Source organism: Dama dama, chromosome 18 (assembly GCF_033118175.1).
Source record: "Dama dama isolate Ldn47 chromosome 18, ASM3311817v1, whole genome shotgun sequence".
Taxonomy (NCBI): domain Eukaryota; kingdom Metazoa; phylum Chordata; class Mammalia; order Artiodactyla; family Cervidae; genus Dama; species Dama dama.
The window spans coordinates 107,799,994-107,810,464 of NC_083698.1; the positions used below are offsets into that span (position 1 = coordinate 107,799,994).

The following is a 10,471-nucleotide window of genomic DNA, read 5'->3' on the forward strand; positions in this document are numbered from 1 at the left end:
GTGGGAGAGGACCGCCAGAAATGGACCGCCTCTGAATGTGGGTCCAGAGGAGCCCTGGGCACCCAGAGTCAGCTGGGACACTGGGGGCCTGGAAGGAAGAGCTCGCTGATGCCAGCTCCCCATCGCTTTCCAGCCTGGTCGAGAGCCAACTCCGCTGTTTGCAAAAGAGCCGATGAACCAGGGTGAGGTTGGGGGTAGCGGGGGGGAGCGAGGGCTGGGCCAAGGGTCAGTGGCTGCCCCTCAGGCCCAACACTCAGGGGCTGCAGCTGGGAACCTGGGGTCCACCCAGAGCACCCCCAGCCCTAATTTATCTCTGGGCTCCCCCTCCTCAAGCCCGATCCAGGAATGCTGTGGTTTCCTGCTGGCGCCTCTGGTAGTCTCCACGGCCACCCCCTCCCTTACACCCCCACGCTGCACTAATGGCTCAGCCTGGGGCCCCAGGGACCTTCCCCACCCCACCCCCAGACTGCTCTGCCAGCCCCCTTGCCCCCTCACCGCTGAAACCCAATCCTCTGCGGCAGCTTCGGCTCAGCCAGGCAGTCTCCAGCAGAGCCTCCCTGCTTGCAACGTCAGCTGCACCCTACCTGGTCTCTGCCACGGAGCACCCCCCGCACCCCGGGGCCCATCACTGTGCCCAGTGGGGCCACCACCCGGGGCCAGACGGACCCTCCGACGGACAGGATAGCCCTTCTCCCCAGGCCAGTGCCTCTCCCCCGCCTCTCCCCTCCTTGACGCACCCCTGCATGACCCTTCCCAACCCTTGACTGACCCTCTCGCCTGCCCCCCTGCACCCCTGCCCCTGGAGCTGCAGCCATGGAGCCCCCCGCGGGCCCAGAGGAGGCCCGGCTGCCCGCCTCGGACATCCGCGCGTTTGCCAGCAGCTGCACCATGCACGGCCTGGGCCACGTCTTTGGCCCGGGGGCCCCGCCGGCGCGCCGGGGGCTGTGGGCCGCCGCTGTGCTCCTGGCACTGGCCACCTTTCTATACCAGGTGGCGGGGCGGGTGCGCTACTACGGGGAGTTCCACCACGAGACGGCCCTGGAGGAGCGCGAGAGCCGCCGGCTCACCTTCCCGGCCGTCACCCTGTGCAACGTCAACCCGCTGCGGCGCTCACGCCTCACGCCCAACGACCTGCACTGGGCCGGGCCCGCGCTGCTGGGCCTGGAGCCCGCCGAGCACGCCGCCTACCTGCGCGCCCTGGGCCGGCCCCCCGCACCGCCCGGCTTCATGCCCAGCCCCACCTTCGATGTGGCCCGGCTCTATGCCCGGGCCGGGCACGCCCTCGAGGACATGCTGCTGGACTGCCGCTACCGAGGCTGGCCTTGCGGGCCCGAGAACTTCACCACGGTGGGTGAGCTGTCCAGCGCCAGCCTCCCCCAAAGCCAGGGATCCTGGACAGCCCAAGAAACGGTCCTTCTCAGCCCCCTCCTGGCCCTCAGCTGGACCGCAGAGGGCAAGGTCACACTGGGGGTACTGGGGGCCCTGACCCAGGCTGGCTCTGGGCCTGGGTCTGGTCTGGGGAGAGCCTGCTCCTGGGGAGTTGGGGGCATCTTGTGTGCTGGGGCAGGGTCCCCCCTACTTCTCTGCCAGCTGGGAGGAGGCTTGGTTTCCCTCTGCCTCTTCTGCCAGACCTGAAGGAGGGCAGCTGGGACCCTCTTCCTTTTACGCCAGTCTCCAAAGAAACACTTGTCCTGCGGGCTGTGCCCGGGGCCTGCAGTGAGGGTGAGGCATGGGGGTGATGGGAGCTGATAAGGGTCCAAGCCCATGTGCCGATTGAGGGAGGGTCTGGAGGCAGGAGGCTTCGCTGGTGGCTCAGCTACCAGGTAAAGAATCTGCCTGCAGGGCAGGAGACCAGGGTTCGATCCCTAGGTCGGGAAGATGCCCTGGAGGAGGAGATGGGCTACCCACTCCAATATTCTTGGGCTTCCCTGGTGGCTCAGCTGGCAAAGAATCCACCTGCAATGCAGGAGACCTGCGTTTCATCCCTGGGGAAGGCAGGCAACCCACTCTAGTATTCTGGCCTGGAGAATCCCATGGACAGAGGAGCCTCTCAGGCTACATAGGGTCCATGGGGTCGCAGAGTTGGACATGACTGAAGCGACTTAGCACACACTCTGGGGGCATTAAGAACATGTTGGCTTCAGTGTTCAAAGAGAGAGCCAGGCAGAGGCTGGGGAGGAGAGAGGTGGCAGGGTCCTTGCGCTGGCCTCGGGAAAGGGCCGGCTGGCCCCCGGAGGTGTCTGTCCTCTGCTCGCCCCCCAGATCTTCACGCGGATGGGGCAGTGCTACACCTTTAACTCCGGCGCTGACGGAGCCGAGCTGCTCAGCACCCCCAAGGGCGGCATGGGCAACGGGCTGGAGGTTATGCTGGACGTGCAGCAGGAGGAGTACCTGCCTGTGTGGAGGGACGTGGGTACGGGGAAGGGGGGAGCGGGCCCGCGTGGAGCCAGGCCTGTCCTTTCCTGTGGGAAGGGGTGGAGTTAGCTGGTCACAGTTCTGGGGAGAGGGGGCTGCAGCAGGGGGCCCCCGGGGACCTGGGCCTCAGGACTCAGGGTCCCCCTCTTTCTGCAGAGGAGACCCCATTTGAGGTGGGGGTCCGAGTGCAGATCCACACCCAGGAGGAGCCGCCACTCATCGACCAGCTGGGCTTTGGGGCGGCCCCTGGCTACCAGACTTTCGTGTCCTGCCAGAAGCAGCAAGCATCCTCCCTGGTACCCCCCAACCCCCCTCCTCATCCCTGCCCCCACCCCACGCCCCCAGACCCCATCCCAGCTCCTCACACCCGCTCCAGGGAACTCACTGCTCCCCAGGGAGCCTCCTTAACCCTCCTGCCTCCAGCTGAGCTTCCTGCCGCCGCCCTGGGGCGACTGCAGCTCTGTCTCTCTGGACCCTGACTTTGAGCCAGAAGCGCCTGGCCCTCTGGGTACCCCCAGCCCTGGCCTCAGCCCTCCCTATAGTCTAATGGGGTGTCGTCTGGCCTGCGAGAGCCGCTATGTGGCCCGGAAGTGCGGCTGCAGAATGATGCACATGCCGGGTAAGGGGCTGGGGGCCGCGGAGGAGCGGGTAGGGGAAGCGGGGGTCCTGGGGGCCGCTCCTGAAGCTGTCTCCTGCCCCTCGCCCCCCACCGTGCAGGCAGTGCCCCAGTGTGCAGCCCCCAGCAGTACAAGGACTGTGCCCACCCGGCGCTGGGTAAGGGGCGAGCCTCCCCCGCACCCCGGCCCCATCCCCATCCCGCTCCCGGCTCTGACCGCGACCCCGACCCAGCGCCGGCCCCTCGAGGCGGGCGGCCCTGACCCGGGCGCCTGTGGCCGGCAGACGCCCTGCTGCGGAAGGACGCGTGCCGCTGCCCCAACCCGTGCGCCAGCACGCGCTACGCCAAGGAGCTCTCCATGGTGCGGATGCCCAGCCGCGCCGCTGCCCGCTACCTGGCCCGGAAACACAACCGCAGCGAGGCCTACATCGCGTGAGCCGGGAGGGGGCCCGGGGGCGGGGCGGGGCGGAACCTCCGTGGGCACGCAGGGCTGGGAAACCCGGCTACCCATCGCTCCCGGCTCAGGGGGCTCTGGGCAAGCGGCTCAACCTTCCTAAGCTGGGTTCTTCTGAAAAACGGGCTTCCCCACCACCAGCCCCCCCTCCCTACCCGGGCTCATGAAAGGACCCAGAGACCAGAGAACAGGGCACCCGTTCCTGCCAGCAGCCTGCACTAGGGGTGTCCAGAAAACACTCTCCTCCTCCAGGGAGAACGTGCTAGCGCTGGACATCTTCTTCGAGGCCCTCAACTATGAGGCGGTGGAGCAGAAGAAGGCCTATGAAATGTCCGAGTTGCTCGGTGTGTCTGCACCCACGTGCAGCAAGTGCCCTGCAGCCTGGGGGGAGGCGTGGGCAGGGCAGACAACTGTGGGCTGACGGGGTGACCCCGGCTCCACAGGTGACATTGGGGGCCAGATGGGACTGTTCATCGGGGCCAGCCTGCTCACCATCCTGGAGATCCTGGACTACCTCTGTGAGGTGGGTGGGCCTGGGCCCCAGCTGGGGGAGAGGGGGAGGAGTCAAGCCACAGCATCCTGGGGTGGGGTGCAGTCCACCTCCAGCACTGCTCGTCCCCAGGTGTTCTGGGACAGAGTCCTGGGCCGTCACTTCTGGAACCGAAAGCACCCCCAGAGGCCCTCCAGCGCCAATCTGGTAACAGCCCCCCAGCCCCCAGCTCTGCCATCACCACCGTGGGTGCTCAGCCCCTTCCTAAGTGGAGAACACCATCCCTACCCAGTTGGGAGACAAGGGAGGGGAGTGACCCAGGCTGGTCCCTGGGGGCGGGGGGGCGGTGGGAGAAGCCCCCTCCATCCCCGCCCCCACCTCTGACCCTCTCCTCCTCTCCCAGCTTCAGGAAGGGCCGGGCGGCCATCAGACCCAAGTTCCCCACCTCGGCCCAGGCCCTAGGTAACAAGAAAGGGCCTCCTGAGGTCAGGGAGGAGGGCAAAGCCTAGGTCTGGGAGGGCAGGGGCCAAGCAGGCCCCGTCACTGCAGCCGGTCTGTTTCCCCAGGCCTTCCACTCCCCGCTCTGCCGTCGCCAAGACCCTCTCTGCCTCCCACCGCACCTGCTACCTTGTCACCCGCCTCTAGACTTGGGCATGGGGGGCGGGGGCGGTCTGTGTCTTCAAGGCCGCACCCCGACACCCTGGACGTGACCAACCTGCCTGCGTCTTTGCCACCTTCGCCCCAAATAAAGCTCTAGCCCATCAGCCTCCGCTGCCGTTCCTCTTATAGGCCGACTGGCCCGGCCACCCTCAGCCCTACTCAGCCCCAAGAAGGCTCCTGCCCACCATCACCCAGCAGACGTGGTGTCTGAAACGTTAACCCCCCAGAAATCTATGAGAGAAGCGCGCTGGGAGGGCAGGGTCACTGCGCCTCTGTGTGAGTGAGTTTTGTCAAACCGACATCCCAGAGGCAGACATGAAGGTAGACCCGAGGCAGTGGTAGGACGAACCCCTGGGGTCCTGTCAGGGAAGGGCGGGCGGGAGGCACTTATCTGGAGCCCCCCCGAGAAGCGGGGGAACAGGCGGCGGGAAGCCGGAGGGGCAGCCCGCTCCCAGGAACCAGGATGTTGTCCTGTTTGAGGCCATCATGATTTTTTTTTTTTATCATCTTAGGGACTGAGTGCTGGCGTGCCCGCCCCCACCCCCCTCCCCACCCCGTCTCCATGAGAACTTCTCTTTGCTTCCCCAGCCTCCTGGCAAGAGCCAAAGGCCTCAGCTTGGGGTTGGGGCACGGGGGGAGCCCTGGCCCTCCCTTCCCACCCCTGCCAGGAAGCACACGCCCAGACCCACTTTCCCTGCACCTTCTCTGCACCCTAAGTGTCGAAAAATGACAAATTAGCGAGCAGGGCTGGAGGGGTTCCCAACCACGGCTGCGGGTCTCTCCTGGCCCAGCCTGCAGGCCTAGGTGTGGGGGATGAAGACGGAAGAGGAGGGGTGGGCACAAGGGGCCAGAGGAACCATAAAGAAAGGCCCACTCTCTGCTCCCCATTTCTGGTGGTTGCTCCCTATTTCCGGTGGAAGCCCATCCTTGCCTTCGGACACTGGCAGCCTCACGCCCCAGGACCAGCCCCTCCTGGGCAGAGGAGAAGGGGGCGGGGACAAGAGCACACGAACCGCTGCACACGCACACACACGTGCAGGAGCAGCACTGCCCCCGCCCCCCGAGCACAGACACACGGGGTGAGCATCACAGCCGCCAACCCCCAGCCTCCGGCCACTTACAGTAACAGAGCAAGGGCGGGACAGGTTGCTGGAGCTGGGAGCAGGGTGACAGAGGGTGACCCAGCGACGCAGACGCCCCCCAGCACCGCCCTGGCCACCCCACCCCAGAGCCGCGTCACCACCACATCAGCCAGACAGTGGGAAAGGAGCCAATTTATGAAATTAAATAAAGTCCACGGAGGGAGTGAAGACCATGGGTGAGGGCACCTCCACCCTGGCCGGCCCAGCACAGCTGGAGCTCGGCACATGGCGCATCCCTGCCTTTCGCTCCCTCCCCAGAGGGGGCGTCGAGTAGGCCAGGCCCCCAGCCCTGGAGCCTAGGGGGGGCAGAAGTCGGAGAAGTAAGGGTGCTGCAGGGCCTCCTCTGCCGAGATGCGCTGGACCGGGTTACACTTGAGGAGGTTCTGGACGACAGGAGGCGGCGAGGTGGGTTCAGGCCAGGAGGCCCCGGGCTACCCCAATCCACACTCCCCCGCCACCAGCCCCAACAAGTGCGCTGGCCACCTCCCCACGCTGCCCTTCATCACCTGCAGTAGGTCCCGCCCTGTGGCATTGAGCTTGGGCACGACATTCACCAGGGACGTTGTGGCTGGGTACATCGGGTAGGGCTGTGGGGGGGCAGGGAGAGTCAGACTGGGGTGCAGGGGCTTGGAGGCTGCCAGGGCCAGACACTCAGCAGGGGGGCTACCGATGAACCACGCATGACCCCCGCCCCCCTCTCCCCGTCACACCTTATAGTCTGGCAGCTTGGTCATGGCAGGCCACTGCTCCTCGGTTGGCGTCCCCAGGAGTGTGTCCATGGGGTCAAGGGCCACTCAGGTGGAGGAAAGGGCCAAGTGAGGGGCTCTCTCCCTGGGAAGGGGAGGTTCCTCCTACCCACCCCCCCACCTCCCGGCCCTCCTCACTTCATCCCCCAGCTCATGACACAAGCTGACCCCGGCCCCTGCCACCCTCATGCGCAGTCTCAGCGGCATGCTGTTCTAGCAGACCAGGTACTTGACAGCCATGATTAACTACTTTGACCGAAGCCCTGAGGTCTGTGGCCCCAGCCTCCCCCTCTATCACGTTCCTGCTCCTTTTGGCTCCCTTGCCCTGAAGACTCAGCTCTCTGCTGGGGAGGAGCGAGCCCTCCCTGCCTACCAGCCACACTAGCTAGCAGCATGCACCTGCCCCGTGACCTCCAGGGGGCTCACCACCCTCTGCCCTCAGGACAAGCCCGGAGGTGCCCCCAGTCCTGGCCCCGCCCCTCGCCGCCCTCTCTGCCTGCACTCTGAGCTCCGGGGGCGGGGCTTCCAGATCCCCTCCTGGGGGTTGGGGGCCGGCGTGAGGTAAAGGGAGACGGAAGGATATCGGAAGATCCTCTTCAGCTGGTCATCTACGTCGTTGCCAGGAAAGAGGGGCCGCCCAGCGTTAGCCAGCTCTGGGAGAGAGGTGGGGGCGATATGAAAAGAACCCCTCACCCCCACACCCCCGACTCCCACCGCACGGGCCCCACTCCCTTCCCCGGAGGGACCCTCCACTCCAATGGGGCTCCGCAGACCCAGACACGTCACCTGCGAAGATGCAGCCGGCTGACCACATGTCGATGGATGTGGAATACAGCTTGGCCCCAAAAAGGACATCAGGTGGGCGGTACCACAGTGTGACGACCTGGGGAAGAAGACCCCACCCACGGGAGCCCCCAGTTAGAGATGAACGAGGGTGCCCAGATAGGAGTCCTGGAGGAGGAGCTGAGCGATGCTCGTTGGGGACCCCCTCCCTCGCTCCCAACATCCCCCCCACACCCCCACAGCTCACCTCAGCTGAGTAACAGCGAACGGGGATCCCAAAGGCACGAGCCAAACCGAAATCAGCCAGTTTCAGCTCCCCATTCTGGGGGGTGAGGAGAGGGGCTCTGCACAGTCTGAGGGCAGGCCCCCTGCTCCCACCTTCCTGCCCGGCTCCCCTCACCCTGCCCCAGCCTCCCAGACGCCCTGCCCGCTCCCCAGAGGTACCCTGTTGATGAGCAGGTTCTGAGGCTTCAGGTCCCTGTGCAGCACATTGCGGCTGTGACAGAAGCCCAGGCCTTTCAGCAGCTGGAAGAGGAATGACTGGGGGAGGGGCAGGGAGGAGGTCATCAGACCCTCGGGATGGGATATGCACCCTGTGGGGGATCACGGACCCTGAAACCCCAGCCGTCTGTCAGCACCAAGCTCAGTGCAACTCACCCTTCACTACCGAGGGCCTTCTTTGTACTCTGCTGGGTACTCTAAATGAACGCCGAATGGGGGAGCCCTGGTCCCCATCTTTCTGGAACTGGCAGCCTGGTGGGGCTTCCTGCCTTCCCATCCCACACTGCTCTCTCTCCCCTACCTGGCCTCATTTAACACGTACATCATAACCATCCATGTATATGTTGTGCCGTGTTATCATTCATCATTCTCGAGAATCCCTTGAACAGCAAGGAGCTCAAACCAGTCCATCCAAAGGAAATCAACCCTGAATATTCATTGGAAGGACTGATGCTGAAATGTTTCAATACTCTGGCCACCTGATGTGAAAAGCCAACTTGTTGGAAAAGACCTTGATGCTGGGAAAGATGGAGGTCAGGAGGAGACGGGGATGACAGAGGTTGGATGGCATCACCGACTCAATGGAATGAGTTTGAGCAAGCTCCGGGAGGTAGTTAAGGATGGGAAAGCCTGGTGCATTGCAGTTGATGGGGTCGCAGAGTCCGACATGACTGAGCAACTGAACAACCACCACAGTCATTAAGCATTTGTTTCTCCCCGGAACCTTGGACAGGGCACTTGGGCCTAGAACAGTGCCTGGCACAAAGCCTTCAATAAGAATCTGTGGGATGAGTGAATCTCTCGGAACCTCATGTTCCCACCTCTCAAATGTAAATCCTATCACTGACAGCAGAGTTCCTTTCAGGTTAAAGGGATTGCGTGAAAATGATCACTAAGACGGAGGCTCCTGGAAGCAGACACAGGGTTTTCTCCTCCCCTTGTGCCGTGAATGTCCCAGTGCGGGGCTTGAGACCACGTACGCTGAATACAGACTCCAACTCCAGCCTCAACGAGCTCCCAGGAAACCAGTTTCCTTACCTTCACTATTTCAGGATCTAGGTCACCATTGCAGCTGTCGAAATACTTCTTAAGGTCCTGAAAAAGGAACGGGGGTGGGGGATGGGACAGAGATGAACCTCAGCTGGGGTCCCTGTATCCTCCCAAGGCTACTGGCCCTCCAGCTCCCCTTTCACCTGGTCGCAGAACTCAAAAACCAAAGTCAGCTTCTTGTCACTGTGTAGGACGTCATGGAGCCTGGGGAAAAGTGAGGGCTTGGGCAGGCAGAGCCACAGCCTGCACCTAAGAGCCCAATATCAGCCCAGCCCATCTCTGAAGCCCCCACCTCCTCTGACCCAGCCCACCCACACACCTGACGATGTTCTTGTGCTTCAGCTCCTTGAGTAAGCAGATCTCCCGAAGGGCAGAACTCGGCACGCCCTACACGTTGGAGGGGCCAGGTGGCCATAGTCACATCCCACCCGGCCCAGGCCCCCGGCCCCTCCCCAGCCCTGGCACCCCAGTCCTACCTCGTCATCGTCATCCAGCCTCACCCGTTTCAGAGCCACGATCTCATGAGTCTCCCGATTTTTGGCTTTGAACACTGTTCCATAGGTGCCTAGCGGAAGGAGGGGAGGGGTAGGGAAAGGATGGGGCACATTTTCCCAACCCAGGAAGCCCCTGCCAAGACAGCAAGCAGCGTGGGAGGGTGTTACTGCTGATGCTGGAGAAACAAGGGAAGAGATCCGGGGTAAAGGCCGGGCACTGGCAGAGAGCTCTTTTGGTGGGGTGGGGGGGCAGGGAATGTGGCAGAGAGGTGCCTGCAGATGGCTCAAGGGTGTCTGCAACAGGCAGAGGCTGCAGGGGCCAGGTGAGGAGGTCTATCACAAAGGCCAAGCTTCTGGAGGGTCTGGAAATTGGGAGCAGGGGTCTGGGAAAGTAATGAAGGCCAGCAGGAATGCAGAGGTTGGAGGTCTGCAGCGGGAACTGAGGCTGGGGCTGGGTGAGGTTGTGCAAGTGGTGCTAAGGATGGAGAGGAAATGCAGGACGTAGAGGTCGGGAGGTGGGTCACTGGGAGTGCTAAGGTGGGCAGGGGGGCGTCCATGGGAAACGCTAGCAGGGGGAGGATTGCTGTCTGCATGGAGTATTGAGCTGGGGGGCCAGGGCTGCAGCCAGTGCTAAGGTCGGAATCTGTGGGTATTGCTGTGACGGTAGAGGAGCCGGGGCTGTAAGGAATGCTGAAGGGTCTGCAGAAGATTTTGCAGGAGCATCTCGCGGTCCCATTACCTTCCCCAATCTTCTCCAGTTTCTCGTATTTCTGCATCGCGGCAGCCGCGCGGGGACCCTTGCGGGCCCTGGGTTCTAAGACTCCCGGCCCGGCGTTGCAGAGGAGGCGGTACCCCAGCCTCCGGGCCCTGCCCCGCCCTCCCGCCTGCGCATGGGCTTCTGGGGCTTGTAGTCCTAGGACGCCGGGTGTCCCAGTAGCGCCCGGGGTCGTAGGCAACAAGAAGACTACAATCCCCAGCAGGCTGCGCTCGGACTCGCTGCAGCTCTTGCATCCCGGGGACTCCGGTCCACCGCGGATGCCACCCTTGGACTTCAAGTTCCAGGAAGCACTGCGTGTCCGCTTTCCCGGCTCCCCACAGTCGCGTGCGGCTCCCAGGGTGC

General features: G+C 63.8%; 2 protein-coding genes across 5 annotated transcripts; one reads left to right on the forward strand and one right to left on the reverse strand.

Annotated features, from left to right (window-relative positions):
* The first annotated feature begins 56 nt into the window (after nucleotides 1-56).
* On the forward strand, nucleotides 57-4,739 carry ASIC3 (acid sensing ion channel subunit 3). Of its 4 annotated transcripts, none has more exons than XM_061166495.1 (12): nucleotides 57-182; nucleotides 522-1,347; nucleotides 2,263-2,413; nucleotides 2,572-2,711; nucleotides 2,839-3,034; nucleotides 3,133-3,189; nucleotides 3,316-3,463; nucleotides 3,627-3,829; nucleotides 3,929-4,008; nucleotides 4,108-4,182; nucleotides 4,379-4,437; nucleotides 4,542-4,739. In XM_061166495.1, the coding sequence occupies exons 2-12, from the start codon at nucleotides 814-816 to the stop codon at nucleotides 4,618-4,620; spliced, it is 1,722 nt and encodes a 573-aa protein (XP_061022478.1). In that variant the 5' UTR covers nucleotides 57-182; nucleotides 522-813; the 3' UTR covers nucleotides 4,621-4,739. The 4 variants fall into 4 exon arrangements, with proteins under 4 accessions (XP_061022478.1, XP_061022481.1, XP_061022480.1 ...); XM_061166498.1 differs by having other exon boundaries at nucleotides 3,738-3,829; XM_061166497.1 differs by having other exon boundaries at nucleotides 2,572-2,699.
* Nucleotides 4,740-5,894: 1,155 nt separating this feature from the next.
* CDK5 (cyclin dependent kinase 5) lies at nucleotides 5,895-10,222 on the reverse strand. The gene is made up of 12 exons (XM_061166125.1): nucleotides 10,091-10,222; nucleotides 9,334-9,422; nucleotides 9,177-9,244; nucleotides 9,001-9,061; nucleotides 8,846-8,902; nucleotides 7,751-7,846; nucleotides 7,554-7,628; nucleotides 7,310-7,406; nucleotides 7,106-7,176; nucleotides 6,488-6,547; nucleotides 6,284-6,364; nucleotides 5,895-6,160 (listed from the first exon to the last, which is right to left on the reverse strand). The coding sequence occupies exons 1-12, from the start codon at nucleotides 10,125-10,127 to the stop codon at nucleotides 6,074-6,076; spliced, it is 879 nt and encodes a 292-aa protein (XP_061022108.1). The 5' UTR covers nucleotides 10,128-10,222; the 3' UTR covers nucleotides 5,895-6,073.
* Between the last annotated feature and the right edge of the window lie 249 nt (nucleotides 10,223-10,471).